Source organism: Hyla sarda, chromosome 2 (genome assembly GCF_029499605.1).
Source record: "Hyla sarda isolate aHylSar1 chromosome 2, aHylSar1.hap1, whole genome shotgun sequence".
NCBI lineage: Eukaryota > Metazoa > Chordata > Amphibia > Anura > Hylidae > Hyla > Hyla sarda.
The window spans coordinates 373,949,525-373,970,842 of record NC_079190.1 but is presented as its reverse complement, the minus strand read 5'-3'; the positions used below and the strand labels follow the sequence as shown (position 1 = coordinate 373,970,842).

The window sequence follows — 21,318 nt, the reverse complement described above, 5'->3', positions numbered from 1 at the left end:
CTGCATTGCCATGACACAGTTTTGATGAAAGTGCAGTGGCATGAACAGGTTGACAGGTTGCTGTGGGAGGATTTACAATACACTGCTATAGATGGAAGAAGAGGAAGTTACTGATCCACTGGCTGTGCAAGGTGCTATGTGAGCAAAAAGGAAGGAAACCGCTGGACAAGGGTACACAAGCACTGAACTGATGCTGACAAACAAACAGTGGGGGAAATGGGGAGTACATTCAGGAGGCAGCACTGAGTATTTACAGTAGTATATATCTACACAAGGGAATGATGCTTAGAAGGTAATTTCTGGCCAGAGATGAAAGGGAAGCCTTGATTACAATGGCCTCAGGTTATGATATTTCCAAAATACAAAAGCCATTGTGTCTTGCAAACCAGATTAAACATACAATGTTACAGACAGTCCAGATCTATGAAATGGCTGGAAGAACTGACCAATAAGAATGGGGATGTCACTGGTAAAACACCTGTATTACTAAAGTGCATGCACTGACTGGCTGTCTGATAGCACCTCCCTACAATACAAGCAGGTACTACATCTACCTTTGCCAGGGTTAGCGGCTCTTTTGGACTCCAGGTCAGGGAGGGAAAATGTAACTTTTTTGGGACACTGTGTGTACTGTACATGACCGTTAGAGAAGCTCCTGTCCTCTACATAGACAGTGATTTACAGCTCCCAGCAGCTCCTTATTTCTTTTATATGTAAGGACTTGCTTTATCTGTATTAGTTATCTTCTTGTTATACTTGTTATACTTTAATCTTCACTTACATTTTTCAAATTAGTATAGTAACTTGAGGTATCATTGTATAAAATTAATCCACAGAGTACAACCCCTTTCAAATATTTATTTATTTTCAATATTCAAAAAAGTAACCAGCCGCCTCTGCTATCCACCTCACTATTCTTATGCAGCTTTTACATTGGTGGTATAAACATGCATAATATTGTGGTGCTTTTTCGTGTGAGATTTTACAAGGTGACAATTTATCCATAAAGTTGAAAAGAAAACACGACACTCACCCATTTGCTGGTTTTCATTCTTTTATTCAGAAAAACATCATAGAAAAATTTCAGTGCAGGATATGTAACCAGGTAGGACGTCAGTGTGTTTTGGGATTGGTTACAGCTGTTTCGTGCAATCAGCACTTCAACGGACCGCTAAAGTGCTGATTGTACAAAACAGCTGTAACCACTCCGAAAACCCTCTACTGTCATTGCTAGTTGCAGTAAGATACATATATCATGCAGGGAAACATTTATATGATGTTTTTTTTTTTTTTTATAATAAAAAAAAATGAAAACTAGCAAATGGGTGAGTGCCATCATGTCTTCTTTACATTTTCTGGATTCATTTCTTTTACTTATGGATTTTAAAGTGGCAAAGCATGCTAACAGTTCAATATATCACTGTTCAATATTTACCCTTAGTGACTTAATTTTATGTGTAGATTAACGCAAAGACCCTAGCGGAGGGGAAAGAGCATTATTGTACCCTTACGCCGCGATAATTCTCAAATACTTAAAAGTAACTGTGTATTAATTCCATAAATGTTAATATTCTGAAGAAACACGTTGACTTTGCTTTCTTCTTTAAAGTTCACCATCACCTCCAGATAGATGAGTGATTAATCCGTTCTCATAAGATTGCACACTATTGATTGCCATAGACATATGTGAGGGACAGGTGCAAATGAACCAAAGCTGAGTATATTAATCATCATTATCTAGACATTATCCCACAGTACACAAGTGCTGACTATGACACATGGTTATTAATTTCAACTTTCATCATTTTTCCAGGTACATATGTTGGATGCTTCATGGAAAATTTGGAAGATAGGACTCTGAAGGCTACAGTATTCTATGATCTGAGGAAAATGACTTTAGGTCACTGTCAGGGGGCCTGTGCAGAAAGGTAATGTATAACTGATTGGAGTATGAAGTAAATGTAACAGTTCTGCACTAAAGAACTGTAGTTTTATGATGATAAAAAGAACTGAAAATTTTATTATTATGGAACCTTATTATTATCAAGGGAACATTTCAGGGCTCAAATATCCTATATATATATATATATATATATATATATATATATATATATATATATATATTTTTTTTTTTTTTAAATGACCCCACAATTGCAAAAGATCATTTTATGAAACAGTGATTGAAAAATACCAAATAGAGGATGGATACAAGAATACTACCAAGTCATAAGTATCCATCAGAGAACAGTTAGCGCAACTCCTATTGTAAATAAATATGCAACAGAAAGTAATGGTATGTTTACCTAGAAATGTACAGGTAGAGAAGAGTGAAGTGCTGACTGTAAAGGAGGTACCAGGTGTACCAATACTACAGAAACAGTGAGCAGTTTAGAAAAAAAAACCCTAATGAGAGTCCACGAGTATCCACGAGTGCATGGGCACATTGGGGGACATGTATCATTTGGTGTCTATTGTAGACACAGATCTACCCCTTTACACCACTTGTCTAAATTACACTCTTGCTCAAGATTTACTAAAATTGTGCGCTCCTTTGATAAATTTTGTGCAAATATAGAAACGCCCCCCTCGCTCTACCGAACACTCCTTCTCTACCTCACCCTTCACAGAGCTGTGGCATTTTCCCGCGGTACACTGCTCATAGCTAGAAGTGCTGGAGCAGAAGTGTGTGCCGAACAAAACTCTGCACAATAGTTAAATCATAAATCTTTATAAAGTACACAGAGCAGGAGATTCTCAAAGAATTTTGTGCAAAACTTTTTTTTAATTTTGGCGCGAAAAGTATTGACCACATTTTCAAAAAGCTTTGTGCTGCGGTTTACACTGTTCACGTCAGTTTTGTAAAAGTGGGCGTGTCCACGTATATTGTCTGCTTTACATTATATTTTCAAAGGGGTGAGAGTCCAGTTTACATCAAAAAATTCACACCAGCTTTTTCATAGTGTAGATATCACAGAAATGGTTGTAGTTTTATTTTTTTTTTTTTTTTTTTTTGGTGGAAGGGGGGTGGGGAGAAGGTGTTATGTAAGTAGTTAATAAATATATATATATATATATATATATATATATATATATATATATATATATAGATAGATGCAAATCATAAAATGTTGCAGTATCTTGTAATACCTTTTTTATTGGACTAACAGCATTTTGTAGAGACAAGCTTTCGGGATTCCTCCCTTTATCAAGTCCAAAGCAAATTTGCTTTGGACTTGATAAAGGGAGGAATCCCAAAAGCTTGTCTCTACAAAATGCTGTTAGTCCAATAAAAAAGGTATTACAAGATACTGCAACATTTTATGATTTGCATCTGCATCACTGGACTAATACGGCTACTCAAATTTACTATATATTTTTATATATATATATATATATATATATATATATATATATATATATATAATTTTTATTTATTTTTTCTTGATCACTGCGCATGCACTCACATTTAAGCTCAGAAATGTATACAGTTATCGCTTGTCTGGGCACTAGTATCCATGGAATATTTCGCGAGATGTTTTTCTTGGATGTAAATGTTGGCGCAAAAATTGCCAATTTTGGCACAAAAAATACAGATTTTGGCACCAAACTCTGCAATTTTAGCGGGAAAAAAAAAACAATATGCCTGCAACAAAAAATATTTTGGTGCAAAAAAAAAAAGGTGCCGCAAAAATGAATTTTCACATATTTTCCAAGCAGCAAAAGAGACTTTTGAAAATGTGAGGATAAAAAAAAGGGTGTGAATAATATTGCTGGAACAGAAATTACAGTAGTTTTTGGGAATCTCCCCCAGAATGTCTGGGTTAAAAAAATATGTAATTCGGCTGAACGATTTGTCCCCTCACCTCTATATCAGTGTTTATCAACCAGAATGCCTCCAAGTGTTGCAATACTTGGCATGCTGGGAATTGTAGTTTTGCAAAAGCTAGAGGCAACCTGGTAGCAGAAAATAGTGTGCAGCAGAGCTGAATGTGTGATTATGTGTAGGCATGACCACGCACATACTCAACTCTGCTACATACACCTGATCCCACATTCAGCTCTGCTACATACATACACACACACACTCAACTCTGCTACATATACACTCACACACTCAACTCTGCTACATATTCACACTCACACTCAGCTCTGCTACATATACACACACTCAACTCTGCTGCATACACAAACTCAGCTCTGCTACATACACAAACTCACACACTCAGCTCTGCTACATAAACACACACACACACACTCAACTCTGCTACATACACGCTCAACTGTGCCATTTATACACACTCACACTCACACAAACTCAGCTCTGCTACATACATACACTCACACACTCAGCTCTGCTACATATACACACACACTCAGCTCTATAACATACACACATTCACACACTCAGCTCTGCTACATGCACACGCTTAGACACTCAGCTCTGCTACATATACACACTCACACACTCAACTATGCTACATATACACACTCACACACTCAGCTCTGCTACATACACACTCAACTCTGCTACATATACACACTCACATACTCAACTATGCTACATACACATACGCACACACTTAACTCTGCTGCATACACACAATCACACATACACATAGACCTAACAGCTGTACCTCCTTCTCCCTCCCTGCACATACAGTGGTATATTCTTAGCTGTACGATCACCATGGTTACACTACACAGGTGCAATCTCCTGCTCTCATCAAGAACAGCGGGGAGTTTGAATTTTACACAATTGGAAATATGAACTGTGCCAGGAAGTATTTCCCCCCACTATAACCCGTTGTATTATCCCAGTGTATTATCCCGGTGTATGGGGTTAGACTGCAGGTGAAGGGGGATCACAAGCGGTCCATAAACATTGCATTGTTTTTAAAAGGGACATGGAAAGATTTTAAGTATCCCAGAGATAATCTGACTTGTGGCAGAAGCATAGTAATCTCCTTGGAATCGATGATTTAGAGTATCTTGTTACGTGCAGTCCAAGATGGTTTATATTTGTGTTTCAAATATGGCCATTGCGCAAGATTTCTGTGGGTAAATGAAATGTACACAGTTAATAAATTTGTGCGTACTAAATATGTCCCTCCAAGGTACACCGAAACCTACACATCTGGAGGAAATGCTCCACCAGAATGTGCGCAAAAAAAAGACGCAAAAAAACAGCTTGCGCAAAATTTTGCGCAAAATCTTAAACACAATACAGGGGTAAAATCTTTGATATATGTCCCCCATTGTCTCCAGTTGGTCCATCGACAAGCAAGAACATGGGAAGTAGACGAAGAAGCAGCTATCAAAACCATCCATAGGTTATTATTTTTGCAGAAGCTAGGATTTTTGTAATGGAAAGGAGATCATGAGAATTCCACCTTCCACCTTCCAATGGACGTTTGTGATGCTGAGTATGAAAAATCACTGTAATATGTGATGGGTGCTGTCTTAGTCGTAAGACAGCAATTCTTTATAGGTCCCCAAGGGGTAGGAAGTAGGTAGGTAGGTAATCCAAAATTCTACCATGTAGAGTATGAATGCAATCCCTAAAAAGTGTTGTACAACTCTGCAGCTCCATTTTATATGCATTTGAGTACCGGTCTCTTAGTTACAGCGCCAGTACATTGAGGACATAAGAGGATAGATGCGTGCTAACCAAAGGTACACTAGTTTGCAGGAAGATTTAAGGTGATTGGCACAATGTGAAACTTTGGGGAATAAGGAATAAATGGACTGCCATTGCGCATGTGTAACACCCAGATCCTCCTCCCACCGCTCCTGGATTAGTAAAGTGGATTCTATTGTAGAGAGCTAAAAATGTAAATATGCTACAGATATGCCACCCTGTGATATAAAAGGGTTGAGAAAAGTAAGTTTGATACCGTGGCAGAGGCAGGGTAGTCCCAAGTAAGAAACAACAGTAGGTTTCTCAGCTGGAGGTATTTGTGAAAGTCCTTACAGGACAGACCAAATTTACTGCAGATATCATTAAAGGGAAGCAGGGGCATAGGAAGCCCCAAAAATCTGGGGGATAGCATTGTGGCTTTGAAAAAAGGCGGGACCATAAAAGGGGAGGGACTAAAAGGGGCAGGATCACTCAATTTTTCATGACAATACAGGCTCCTCATCACCGATACCTTCAGGGAGCAGTGAATTCAAGGGATAGGGCACTGTCAGGACTGTGGGAGGTAGGCTGTGTGTGAGGTCAGGACGAGGGGTTAGTGTAGGCACCATTGACACCTTGACTAAACATGGTGTACATATATGCCGTGGTAGCAGTCTGGATGTATGAAGTGCGCTTACAAGCTAAACGCTCTTAATTTACTGCTAATGCCGGACATCAGTGATCACATCCCTTCCCTAATAAAAGGGTAAACAAAAATAAACATATTCGGTATCGCCGCATGTGGAAATGACAGAACTATTAAAATATAACATTAATGAAACTGCATGGTAAATGGTGTAAACATAAAAAAATACCTAAGTCCATAATTGCTGATTTCTGGTCACTTCATATAACAGAAAAAAAGTTTATTAAAAGTGATCAAAAAGTCCCATCAAAACAAAAATGATACCAATAAAACTACAGACTACGGAGCAAACAATAAGTCCCATAAGTAAAAGTCTAATAGAAGAGGACAATTTTAAGCATTAAAACCAGTATACAAGGAGGAATAAGATCACCATACATATTACCACTAGAGATGAGCGAACTTACAGTAAATTCGATTCGTCACGAACTTCTCGGCTCGGCAGTTGATGACTTATCCTGCGTAAATTAGTTCAGCCTTCAGGTGCTCCGGTGGGCTGGAAAACGTGGATACATTCCTAGGAAAGAGTCTCCTAGGACTGTATCCACCTTTTCCAGCCCACCGGAGCACCTGAAAGCTGAACTAATTTATGCAGGAAAAGTTATCAACTGCTGAGCCGAGAAGTTTGTGACGAATCAAATTTACTGTAAGTTCGCTCATCTCTAATTACCACCACGCTATTACAGACCAAATTCTGAATACTAAGACCAATATTACCAATAATATCAGTATACAAGGAACAAATTATACCAGCACACAAAGACTGGATAATACCGCCATACTGAGTAAAAACCACTATGTACAGACTAAAAATACCAATAATACCAGAATATAAACAATAACAGGACCAAATAATACTGCATCATCGGGAACACTCACACTTTACATCACACAGGGACTGACTAATGCATCATACTGTTACTGAATAAAACCACTGTATACAATCCTGTATCTTCCTGTACAGTGACCATAAAGAAGTAGATACCAGCTGTACACAGAATCTGTATACAGAAAAGCAGAAGACAGCACTGGATAAACCCATTGTCCCTGTAGTCATCCAGATAAATGATAGCACTTTTGCACATATCCAGATATATGCAAAAGAGCTATCATTTATCTGTTCCTCAAAAAAAGCTTTTGAGGAACCAGTGAACTACTGCTCTTTTGCAGTAGTTTACTGGTTCTAGGAAAGATGAGTGATGATTCATGTGAGAAATATAATTACAGCCATATTTCTAAGATTAATAGCTGAAGCTTACCTTTTGGAGTCTCTTTACCAGGTCTCGGCTGCACAGATTTACTACTTCTTCACATCTTCCTTTCGGCGAGCAAGTAGAGCTACGCTGTAGTAACGTAGCAGCGCACAGGCATGTCAGCTTATCGCCCAGAATGCCTCACTCCATTAAAGTGACAGAAATTAATTACTAACGGCAGGCCGCAGGCATCGGCGGGGCCTGCAGAAGAAGGGGGTATTTCTTTATTGCACAATTATTGATAGTCACGGCGGTAGCGGTGGCGGCGGCCTGCGCGGGTGGGGGGATCAAACTGCTATCGATCCCCCACCCTTCTTCATGAGGGGATCCACCCCCCCCCCCCCCCCCCGTTTCCTATGCCCCTGAAGGGAAGCAATGTCTGAAGAGTAATGAAGAGATGGAAAGTGGGGTTGGCTGAGGAGTATCAGTAGAAGAACAAAGGTTATATAGTTATAGACACATTCAGCAGAGAGACATATGGATATCTTACTGTGTAGGGTCTCAGCCTTCAACTGGAAAGCTATGATTGCACTAGGTTTGTTGCCTTCTAATAGAAAAAAAAAGCTTCACACACCTGATCCCCCCTGTCATCTGGTGCATAGTGCAAACTTTACTCCTTGCTGGATTACTGGCAATGCAAGAGCCAGAGGATTTTGATGTCACGGCCATGCCCCCTCATGACATCATGCCCCACCCCCTCAATGCAAGTCTATGGGAGGGGGTGGGATGGCCACCACGCCCCCTCCCATAGATTTGCATTAAGGAGGTGGGGCGTTACATCACTAGGGGGTGGGCTGTGATGTCATGATCCTCCGCCCCCTGCATCGCCAGTCATCAGGCATGGAGCGAAGCTCGCTCTATGCACCAGATGACGGGGATGCTGCAAGAGAGATTGCGGGGGATCCCATCGGCAAGACCCCTGCAATCAGACATCTTATCCCCTAACTTTTCGATAGGGGATAAGATGCCTAGGGGCATAGTAACCCTTTAAGTATATTTCTAAGCTATGCAAAACTTGCTATTTGAAGAAGCATTGAGCTACAATATTGTCTTTGATGGGCTGTCCAAAAAAAAACCTCCAGAGGTTAATCTAGTGTTTTCCAAACAGCATGCCTCCAGCTGTTGCACATGTTGCATTTTTTTTAAGTAGATAGAAATCAAAACATGAAGTGTCAGTTATTACCCCTGAAGGCTCACGAGAGAACATAAAACATGGTCAATAAACCTAAAAATAATCTATTTTAACCTATTTGCTATAAATTCTTAAAAACTGCAAACATTCATTAAAAATATCTCTGAAAATTCTTGTTTCATGTTGCGGCCCTATATGAACTATATCTACGATGCCCCTCTTATTTGTATGTTATGCATGACCTTCAGCTTTGTCTCCAAGTCCTCTGTGATGCATAGGATGTTATTTTAGTCAGCACATTCACATACATTGAACTTTCATTTTGTTACATTTACCGATTTCCTTATGTCAGCATTCTGACATTCCGAGTTCACACCATCTTGAATAAAATTCGTCCATAATCAACAGAAAAAAATTAACATTAATAATACTAATAATAATAATGCACCAAGAAGGAGTTGTTGACACCTAAAAAAAAGTTATATATGTGAATGCAATATATAAAAACTGATTACAATTTTACATTGATTTAGATGGATACGTTTATTTTTTTTAAATCTTTATTATTATAATTATTATTATGTTACAACATATAAACAAACCACAATACAGCTTACAAATACACAATGCACAAAACCCTTAAACAGAACACACCCACAGCCCACCCAAACCCTTAACCTAACCCATTCCATTCAACCCTCTCATTATTCCTACCCCCCTCCCATCTAAAAGTGAAAGTAGGGTAAGGGGAAGGATACATTTATTGGGGAAAAATATACAATTAAAAAGAGGTTGTAGTAGCCTGTTGGTAGCCTCTAGCTTGGATACTAGAGATACGGTTGGCCATGCAGGTTCCATATGGCATCTTACGGAAAATTTGCCTACACATGTTGCAGCTGAGCCTGTAAATCCTGCACACTTGCAATCTGGCACATACATTCCTGGAAAACCCTTGCTGTATGTGGGTGAGCATTGTCCTGCTCAAAAATGGCATTTGGAGGCCCTGCCATGAGAGGCAACACATGTGGCCCAAGGATGTCCTGCACATATTGCTGGGCAGTTACTGTCCCTATTATCACTACTGGGTGTGACTGACTTATATGATGGCTTCCCAGATCATCACACCAGCTGTTTTGGCAGTATGTCGCTTCATAGTAAAGGCAGGATTAAAGCGCTCACTACGAGGCCTCCATACTTGACCCTGACCATCATTGTATGCCAAACAGAACCTGAAATTATCGCTGAAGATGATATCCTTCCAGTCTGTAGCAGTACAGAAGGAGCTGCTTTTTGTAGCAGATAGTTAATGGAGGGGGGTCTTCTTAGGACTTTTTTATTGATGGTCTTTCCGTAGGGTAGGCCATTAATATCCCACTGGTGGTTTTCCGGTCATTTGCTTCTAGCACTGTTATATATGTTGATATGCAGGCACATGTGTGTATACTGGCACTGCAACTCTTGAAAACAGCTGATCAGAGAGGTGACAGCTGTTGGCAACTATCTGATCAGGTATTAATGGCCTATCCTGGGGATACGTCATCAAAAATACTATTATATATTTTTGCCCTAATGCGGCATATAGATGTCTAAAGGAAACTTGCACATACAATTGTGTACACATATTCATTCATAATTACTCAAATTGACTTTTAGCTGTTTTGTTTTCTATGAGGATGGAATATTTATTGAAAATGTTTATGTTTTTCTATTTTTTAGAACATATATTTATGCAGGTTTATCCTATGGATCTGAGTGTTACTGTGGCAACAACCTGCCCCCCAACCGAGCCAAAGAAGAAGAATGTAACAATGAGTGCAAAGGAGAAAAAGGTTCCATCTGTGGTGGTGTCAACCGTCTCTCAGTCTTCCAGCTAGAGAAACTACAGACGGCGGTGAAGCAGAGTAAGTTCTGTTGACCCTGTAAATAGACGCAGAGCTTACTGACCTATCCATGAACCACTTCACAGCATTACACTTACCAGATGAGTCAGCTTGAATTAATGACAACATGAAAAAGCACCATTTAAGAAGGTTAAATGTTCTCAGTCTCAGATAAGTAAAGTGTAAAATCTGATATGAGCATTTGTCCTGAGTCATGCTTTGCTGTAGGCAACGTCTAATGCTAATGTGATGTCCATAACACCTCTGTAAAAAAATAGAAAAGAAACAATGCACTGAAATAAACTAGGTCACAAAAGTTTTTAGAAACATGTATTCAAAGTCCACTCCAAAATATGGCTACTTGTTCCCTTATTTTATATGTGGAGCAGATCTAAGATAGTTTTGATGTCCCTAATCCTTTTGGACTCTGCACATGACTTTTCTAATACTTCCCAAAGAAGCCCCAATTGGAAATGGGACACCATATCATTATCATGACATAGCATTCACTTTTCCTGGCTCCTAACAGTGTCTCCCAGTATTAGGATCCCCAGGAGTTATGGTAGGACAGAATAGTGGCACCAATCAGCAGTCGTGCAGGAAAACATACAAGTGGCATGAAATATTAGAAGCAAGAAAAACGGCAACTAACCATTAGATGTCACTGGGTGAGAGGAGTTATAGTCTTTCAGGGAGTATTAGTCTTTCAGAATGGCATAACAAGTGTGTAAACAACCAACAAACAACAACAGAAACACAGACTGATAAAAATATCTGGCAACAATAGGATCAGAAAACTCCATAGGCAGAAGCTTGAAAACTCCAGAGAAAGCTCAAGTACAGAATTCTAAAACCCACATAAGAAAAGCTGGGCAAGACATAGCACCACATGGCAGAAATCAGAACATCAATAAAACCAATATAAGACAGACTGGACAAGACATAAACAAAACATGTCAGCCAAGCAAACCAAACAATATCAATCCACCCATATGTTGTAAAGTGAACACTGTCAATAAAGATGCAGCAGTGAATCTATTTTAGAAACTGAGAAGTTGTAACAATTATTAACTTTTGTTTCAATTGGCACTATGGAAACACTGAACCCATTCAGGACATTTGGCATACAGGTATGCCCTTGTGTCCTGATACTTAAGGTCAAAGGGCATACCTGTACGCCCTGATGCCTTAAGCAGTTTAAAAGTGAGCTCAGGAGCTGCGCTTGCTTCAGAACAGTGAGTGTTGGCTGCTATCAATCGCCAGACACTCACTTCTAATGATGATCCCACCACTGCCCAGCATTTAACCTTTCATTCAATGCCGATCACAGCATCTAAAGTGAAAATGAAAGTTCCTGGTAGCTTACAGGAGCTCACTGAACCCCTGCAACATGATCGCAGGGGTTCCTTGAGCTTAAATGACAGAGGAATACCCCTTTAAGGTCCCCTTACCTGCCTCCTTCAGATCTTCGGTCCCATGATGTTGCCTGGGCTTAGCCAGGCTATATCAGTGGATCGCTGATCTCACTGTGAAATGCTATGCCATAGGTATATCATTATACAGTAAATGCAGTCCCCTATGGGGACCTAAAAAGTGTAAAATAAAAAATAAAGAAAATTCACCCTTGGTTTCCCATTTTACAAAATAAAAAAATAAAGATAAAAAAGAAGTTCATGATCTCAAAGAAAAAGAGATGTAAACATAAAAAAATACCAAACACCAAAAACACAGATATTTTATCACATCATATATCAGAAAAAAAATAATAAAAAGCTATCAAAAAGTCCCAACAAAACAGTACTGATCACAGCAAAAATTTAGCCTTATTACATCCCTGTATACAGAAAAAAAAAAAAAAAAAAGCTATAGGAGTCAGAAAAGGACAATTTTTTGCATACAAATTTTGTAAAAAAATAAAAAGTTTGCATTTTTTAAAAGTAGTACGGTAATAGAAAAACTATATCAATTGGGTTTTGTTTTAATCTCATTGACCTACAACATAAAGATAATGTATCGTTTTTACCATAAAGTCCCCTGCATAAAAACAAGCCCTCCAAAAGCTGCAAATTTTCCGCTAACAAATAATAGATATATTTTTTTGTGATACATGTCATGATAAAATGAAAGATATTATTACAAAGTACAATTGGTCATGCAAGAGAAAACAAGCCCTCATATGGGTCTGTAGGGGGAAAAAAATTAGTTATGGATTTTAAAGGAGGAGGAGGAAAAAAAAAGGGAAGCACAAAAATAAAATTGCCTGTGCCCATTTTGGCCTTAAAGGGGTACTCTGCCCCTAGGCATCTTATCCCCTATCCAAAGGATAGGGGATATGATGTCAAATCACCGCAATCCTGCTGCTGGGGAGCCCCGGGATCACAGCTGCGGCACTGCGGTATCATTACTGCACAGAGCGAGTTCGCTCTGCACGTAATGACGGGCAATACAGGGGCCGGAGCATCGTTACATCATAGCTCCGCCCCTCGTTATGTCACGGTCCGCCCCCATCAATACAAGTCTATGGGAGGGGGCGTGGCGGTCTTCACGCCCCCTGCCATAGACTTGCATTAAGGGGACGGGCCATGATGTCATGAGGGGCGGAGCCATGACGTCACACTGCCCTGTCCCCTGTATCGCCCGTTCATTACGAACTCGCTCTGTGCAGTAATGATAGCGCAGTGCCGCAGCGGCGATCCCGGGGCTCCCCAGCAGCGGGACCGTGGCAATCTGACATCTTATCCCCTATCCTTTGGATAGGGGATAAGATGTCTAGGGGCAGAGTACCCCTTTAAGGACTCAGCAAATTTTATTTTTACGTTTTCATTTTTTCCTTTTAAGGTAAAGATGGGCTATGTCCCTAAGGGCTTAATGGGATACTCTGGAGAAAATGTTTTTATTTTCTTCAAACTAACTGAGAGCAGAAAGTTGTACAAATTTGTAAATTGCATCTAGTTTAAAATTTAAAGTCTTCCATTACTTATCAGCTGAGGTTTGCCGTAGAGGAAGCCATGTAGTTCTTTCCGGACTGACACCATGCTTCCTGCTACCACTGCTGTCTGTGTCAGACGCTGTCCAGATCAGGAGAAGTTAGCTCAGGGGACTTGTCTACTGCTCTGGACAGTATCTAAAATGGACAGAGAGGGCAGCAGAGAGCATTATGTTTAACTGGAAAGAATTCAAGCTTCCTTCAATCAATAAAGCAGATGATGAGTACCAGAAATGTCAATTATGTTTCATCTGTTCATAAATAATTTCACCAGAAGCACTGCTAAACATCCAGGAGGTCACAGACAAATAAAGGAAGACTGCAGGGTTTTGGGGGCACCAGAGGCTCCAAGAACAATGAACAACATTCTTGTTCACTGTTTTGCAAATAGTGGGCAGATTAGGTTTTACAGTCCTCTCTGGGTCTTTTTGGTTCTTAAGTCTGTTGAAGATGTTGGATATACTGTTGGAGTGATATTAGCAGGACACAATTTCCTATGGAGAGTAGCAACAGCAACATTCTTGGGTTTTCACCATTTATAGAAAAATTGTCTAAGCATGGACAGGTCTTTAGTAAATCCAGCTTTGTGCCTTTTCCAATGTCATGCCTTTCTATAACCTAACGTCATGCCTTTCTATAACCTAACGTCATGCCTTTCTATAACCTAATGTCATGCCTTTCTATAATTTTTTTAGAATAGCTGTTCATTAACCAAGTTCTGTGCATTTATTGAAACGAAAAAGTACCCATGAAACTCAAACTTCTAATCACATTTCCTTAGGGTATGTTCACCTGTTCAGGTTTTTAAGTGCAATCATGGAATACAAGACAAGCAACAGATCACAAATGGAGTAGACATATCATGGAAACACTGAGCCTTCTTTTTTTTTTTCAATTCCATTTCTGGTTGTGCATACAATGACTCAATGACTGCAATTAAAAACGTGTAAATACAGCTTTAACTTAAAGGGGTACTCCACCACAAACATATTATCCCCTATCTAAAGGATAGGGGATAAGATGTTAGATTGCGGGGGTCCCACCGCTGGGCGTGGCAGCCAGTCATTGGGCGCACGGAGTGAACTCCGTTCCATGCCCGATGACTGACGATGCACCCGCCATGAGCCCTCCATTCACTTCTGTGGGAGGAGGCGTGACGGCTATGACTTAGCTGCCAGCTTTCGCATTCTTGACGCCGCCGCTGCTGGCACAGAGATCGCAGGGGGACCCCCACAATCTAACATCTTATCCCACTTCCTTTGGATAGGGGATAAGATGTTTGTGACAGAGTACCCCTTTAAAAACCTTTTGCAATTAGCTCTTGGTAAAAAGCTCTTTTCTTCCTGCACTGTGAATGTTTACTTATTGTGCATAATAAAAGACAAAAAAAAAAAAAAAAAAAAAAACATTACAAATGCTTGTGTATTATTAGTTTAATTTGTGTTTATCATAGTTGTGATTTTATAAAAATTTGCCCTCCTTATATTAATTCTCAATGCAGAAACCCAGATAACTGAGTCCTTGGCCATAAATGACTTCCACAGAATGTGTCTGCTTCCAATAAATCTTTACCTGATTAGAGGTTCCCCACTCTTTGATTGAAGCTGTAGTACTTTTTTGACAATTTATTTCCCATACTCCCCACTGACAGCTATGCAAGTAAATGACTTCTTATATGTGTGGAAATGACTCTAGTGCCATATAAAATGTTTCTAAATGAAAAGCAAACCTCTGTCATTTAATCACATAGCCAGTGATGTTCGGGCTGTCAGAAATGTTGGGAGGTTATTGCACAAGCCTAGTCTATATAAAACTGGAAGCTCTGCCAAGAATTACATTATTTGCCTGTTTCCTCAATCCACCAAAACTTTAGTTTGCTTAATAACCACTTTGTATAGTAGTTGCAGACAAATTATACTATATATACCCCAGTTAGTGATGAGCAGATCTAATCTGATGAATCCGAATTCCTAACAAATTTCAGGAAAAATTTTGAATCGCAAGGAATGCGAATATTGCTGCGATTCGATTGCTTGAATCGCTTCATTAAACTCCATTTAGTGTGGTCCAGGCTCTAGGGCATCTAAAATGGCAGATCCACATGTCAGTACATGGGGCAAGGAACTCTGGGAAGAGGGGAACAAGGGCGGCGGAATGATCCTGAATCACATGAAGCATGCAGCCTATCAGCAGCCAGCCACCCCTGTGATGTCACAGCCCTATATAATCGGCAGCATATTGCGGCCAGTTACATCAGTGTTCTATTACAGAGAGAGAAGGACAGACAGCAGTGTGTGTTGCACAGAAAAGCATTTTTACAGCAGTGATTTACCTCCTAGTCACATCAGCGTTCTATTGTAGAGAGAGAGGGACAGAGAGCAGTGTGTGTAGCACAGAAAATAATTTTTACAGCAGCAATTCACCTCCCAGTAACATCTGCGCTCTTTTGCAGAGAGGGACAGAGAACAGTCTGTTGCACAGAAAAGCTTTTTTACAGCAGCGATTCACCTCAAGCCCAAATCCAGCCTAGAAGCACTGATAGGGAAGGGAGGGAGATTGAGAAAGAAAGTGCAGTTTTGGGTGTAGTACACATCGACTGTGTGCTGCAGCACTGGTGTAAACAACAACTGAAAACTTAATAGTAGCCAGCTTGTTAGGGTGAGCAGAGCACTAAAAGTGTATTGTCCTCTATTAAGTGTAAAATTTGCGTACATCTAAGTGGTGTACCATTTTGTTCCTGTTAAAGTCTTAAAGGGGTACTTCGGCGCTAAGACATCTTATCCCCTATCCAAAGCATAGGGGATAAGATGCCTGATCGCGGGGGTTCCGCCGCTTGGGACCCCCGTGATCTTTCACGCAGCACCCCTTTACCATCAGCCCCCGAAGCATGTTCGCTCCAGGTCTGATGACTGCCGATCACGGGGCTGGATAGTAACGGGGTGCTGCGTGAAAGATCACGGGAGTCCCCAACGGCGGGACCCCCACGATCAGGCAACTTATCCCCTATCCTTTGGATAGGGGATAAGATGTGTTAGCGCCGGAGTACCCCTTTAAAGGCCTAGATACTGTGAAAGGCCAGGCAAAAGAACACACCTGCTTGTGTTGTAGACAAATACTGTTTTAGGCGTAATGGTGTGCATTGTCCTCCTCTTCTAAGTACATACCCCATACGTACATCTAAGTGATGTACCATTTTGTTCCTGTTAAAGTCTTAAGGGCCTAGATACTAAGAAAGGCCAGGAGAAAGTACAAACCTGCTGGTGTTGTAGACAAATACTGTTGTAAGCATAAGGGAGCGCATTGTCCTCCCCTCATAAGTGCATACCACATACGTGAACCTAAGTGGTGTACCATTTTGTCCCAGTTAAAGTCTCAAAGGTGTACTCCGCTGCTCAGCATTTGGAAGAAACTGTTCAGAACACAGCAGACGGTGTCGGCGAGTGACATCATGAGAGGGCGGGGCTATGACATCATGAGCTTCCTGCTGGTGTTGTAGACAAATATTGTTTTAAGCGTAGTGGAGCGTATTGTACTCCCCTCATATATGCACTAAGTATGTCAGGGAGGCAAGTGCCAGGATGTGCACAGAGGAGTGGCAGAGGCCTAAATTCATCAGGCAGAGGTCGCAGCAGACTAGGGGCGATTGGCAGCAGGAGTCGCAGGGAGAAGCTTGAGCTCCCGGTATCAGCTAGCGCTCGTGTCTCGACCAGCAACCCATCTGCCCTCATCGATTGGTTAACATCCACTTCATCAAAAGTGACATCTGACACCCCCAGTCAACAGTCGGTGGGTTCCTCAGACACAACCCTCAGTTGGCATGGCCCGGGAGCAGTCCCGGTCCTCCCATTGCATCTGTCCTATGCTGTTCCCTCCTCCACAGAAGTATCTTATGCTGTGGTTTCAGCTTCACTATTTAGTGAGGGCGATCTACTAGAGGACAGTCAGCAGCTACTGCCCAGCCAAGAAGTTGAGGAGACATCAACTGCTTCCTCCTCTTGGCGGGCAAGTAGTGATGAGGAGAGTGACGTGGGAGGTGGTGTTGCGAGCGTTCAGGGTCCTGAAGCAGACACTGTTGAGGAACCTGAGGAGGACATCAGTGACATGCAGACACAACTCGATGATGATGAAGCCAATTGCACTTGGGAGCTGGGTGTAGAAGGGGCTTCATCCTCATCAGGAGAAGAGGGTTGCAAGTGGCCCGTGAGGCAGCAGCTGAGCCAGCAATGTGGTAGCATGGTTGGCAGTCAGCATGGTGGCAGAAGTGGAAAGTCTGGAGCCAAACATGCCCACGGTAGACCCCCTGCTTCGCTGTAGCCTACCTTCCTGGTAGGTAGTGGAACAGAGGTTCCCAGAGTCGGCGGCAGTAGCAGTCAATCAGTGCGGACTGTTGGTGGGAAAATCAGCTACTCAACGGTGTGGCCGTTTTTCATCAAGCATCCAGAGGATGTTAACCAGGCCACATGCAAGATGTGTCGGCAGAAGGGGAAGCGTGGCCAGGGTCCCAATGTTGGCACCATGGCCCTGCGTCAACATATGCAGTGTCACCATTAAGTGGCCTGGGAGAACCGTGACTCCGATGTGGTGGTCCAGCCTGCTGCATCACCAAGTGGTATGTCGCTCCCTGTTCCAGCCAGCCAAGGCTCCACCACCTCTGCCGCAGTGAGCTGTGTGTCATACCCATCTTCTGTTGCTCTAGATGCTCCTGCTCCTCCAACATCGAGTCAGTCATTCTGCCAGCAATCCATCGGTGAAGCCATGTCCAAGAGACAACAGTATGTGCCCACTCATCCAACACCGCAGAAGCTGAATGTGCTCCTGTCTAAGTGTCTGGTGCTTCAGTCCCTCCCTCTCTGCACCTTTCAGAGAACTGATGGCTTGTGCTGAACAAAGGTGGAGAGTCCCAAGCCATCATTTTTTTGCGAAGAAGGCAGTACCAGCCCTGCACAATTTTGTGGAACAGAAGGTGGGCCAGTCCTTGAGCCTGTCGGTGTGCTCAAAAGTGCACGGCAGCGCTGACGTGTGGAGCTGTAACTAAGGTCAGGGACAATATATGTCCTTTACGGCCCACTGGGTGACGCCGCTTCTGCCTCCACACTCTCAGGCCGTTGGTCCTGTGAAAGTGTGTGACTCCACCTCTACATGCTCCACCATGTCCTCAGCATCCACTGCACGGACAACTCTTAGTGCCCCTCCAGCATACCATGTGTTCAGGGCATGGCGGTGTCATGCTGTTCTTCACATGGTTTGCTTTGGTGAATGGAGTCACACAGGGGAGGAACTGCTAAAAGTCATTCATCAAGAAATCGAATGATGGCTTACTCCATGAAAACTGGAAATGGGAACCATGGTGACTGACAAGGGGAAGAACATCTTGTCTGCGCTGTGACAAGGAAGACTGAGACATGCGCCCTGCATGGCACACATGTCCAATCTGATTGTCAAGCGGTTCCTGGTTGTCAAGTGTTGCCCCATCTGTAAGACATCCTAAAAATGGTAAGGAAACTTTGCATGAATTACAGTCTCTTGTACACCGCAAAGCACACCCTCCTTAAGCTGCAGCGTCAGAACGGTATCCCCCAACATAGTCTGATTTGCGACTTTTCCACAAGTTGGAACTCCACCCTCCATATGTTGGACCGACTATATGAACAGAGGAAAGCCATTACCGATTTCCTGATGATCCAAGTGGATAGGGGGACTCCTCTTTGTAATTTCAATGTCAACCAGTGGCAGCTCATATGTGACACCGGCTGTTTTCTCAGGCCCTCTGAGGAAGCCACATTATTGGTCAGTCGCCAGGATTACACAATGCATATCCTCAATATTTACTTGTGCACACTAACACTTTTACGAAAGACACCATTTCCTTCTGTCTACCTGCCTCAGCTACTATTCTGATCCTGCCACCCGCCTGATGCCGCACAACTGATGCCAAGTTCTCCTTTTTTCACCCACCTTTGTAACTGGGTACTGGTATTGCCAGCCACAGCACCACTCTGTCACTGGGTCAGTTTCAGGACTCCTGATGCTGCTTATGCCGGCTCCAGGCTGTCTCATTCTGCCACCATATGTTCTCCTCATGCTGATGCCAGCTCCAAGCTGTCTCATACTGCCACTATATGTTCTCCTCATGCTGCCGCCACCTCCACACTGTGTCATTCAGCCACTATATGCTCTCCTCATGCTGCCGCCAACTCCAGGCTGTGTCATTAAACCACTATATGTCTCCTCTTGCTTCCGCCACCTCCATGCTGCGTCATTCAGCCACTATATGGTCTCCTCATGCTGCCGCCAACTCCAGGCTGTGTCATTCAGCCACTATCTGGTCTCCTCATACTGATGCCACCTCCAGGCTCTGTCATTGTGCCGCTCTGCTTCAGTGATTGTAATAGCGACGCCTCTGATCTGCTTGTCATACTGAATAACATTATTATTTTGCTAACCCAGCACACACCCTATGCGTGTTACAGCAAGAAAAAGTGTTCTACACCCCTATTGAGGCTCTATGTAGGCCAGAAATAGCAGTTTTTAATAGTTATTTGCAACAAATATCTTCAGACTGAAACAAATTTTGGGGGGAAAATTCGGCAAATCGGCGGAATAAAATTTTTCAAAAATTTGCTCATCTCTAACCCCAGTTATAAAGAGTTTTTTTCAGTTCATTTCATGTGTTTCTTTTAGTAAATAACATTGCTTGAGCACCTCATCCTACTGCTGTGCACTGTCTTTCCCATTTTATGCCTTCACGAAATCCAAAAATAAAATAACAGTTGAAAGTTACCTTTCCATAGACATTACATTGTGTTTTATCTGACAATGTGAACACTAAATGGACTGTGGCAAACAGTATAGGGACTAGGAGAGCTGAGACAAGGCATAGACTAAGTAGGAGGCCACCAAAGACGTCATTAAAGGGGTATTCCAGTAAAAAACATTTTTTTCCATATCAACTGGCTTAAGAAAGTTAAAAAGATTAGCAAATTACTTCTTTAAAAAAAAACGTAATCCTTCCAATACTTATCAGCTGCTGAAGTTGAGTTGTCATTTTCTGTCTGACAATACAGTGACCCCCCCGACCAACGATAGCCCCGACATATGATAATTTCAACATGCGATGGCCTCTCAGAGGCCATCGCATGTTGAAGGTAGCATCAACATGCAATGCTTTTGTATGTCGGAGCCATCGCAAAAACGGCTATCCGGCAGCCCTGACTGCTTCAGCTGCCGCCGTATAGACATTTATGGTGCCCCGTGTGCTCTGGTGATGGTCTCCTACCCGTCCGCGGGGCTCTGGAGCTCCTCTTCGGGATCCCCTCCATCGCCGGTGCTCTCCTTTGTCGTCATCACGTCGCTGCGCACGCCCTCCCTTCATCCAATAGGAGCGGTGTGTGCACGTAGTGATGTGATGACGGCGACGGAGAGCGAGGGCCCCAGGGAAGAAGACGTCCGGAGTGCCGGGGACACCACGGGGACGCGGCGACAGCGATGGAGGGCGACATCCAGGGCAGCGGTGACGAGCGGTGACGGTCTGGAGAGGTGGGGACAGGTGAGTACAATTTCCTATACTTTACATTGCACGGATGCCTCAACATACGATGGTTTCAACAAAGGATGGTACATTTGGAACGGATTACCATCGTATGTTGAGGAACCACTGTAGTGCTCTCTGCTGACACCTCTGTCTGTCTCAGGTACTGTCCAGAGCAGGAGAGGTTTGCTATGGGGATTTGCTCCTACTCTGGAC

At 42.3% G+C, this 21,318-nt stretch overlaps 1 protein-coding gene across 2 annotated transcripts in view; it reads left to right on the top strand.

Moving 5' to 3' along the window:
- The window catches only part of WSCD1 (WSC domain containing 1), a 249,912-nt gene that overhangs the window by 88,085 nt on the left and 140,509 nt on the right, over positions 1-21,318 (top strand). For both annotated transcript variants that reach the window (XM_056558435.1, XM_056558436.1), the window contains 2 exons: positions 1,814-1,928; positions 10,425-10,609. In XM_056558435.1, the coding sequence (XP_056414410.1) occupies positions 1,814-1,928; positions 10,425-10,609 (300 nt within the window). The remainder of the gene's footprint in view (positions 1-1,813; positions 1,929-10,424; positions 10,610-21,318) is intronic.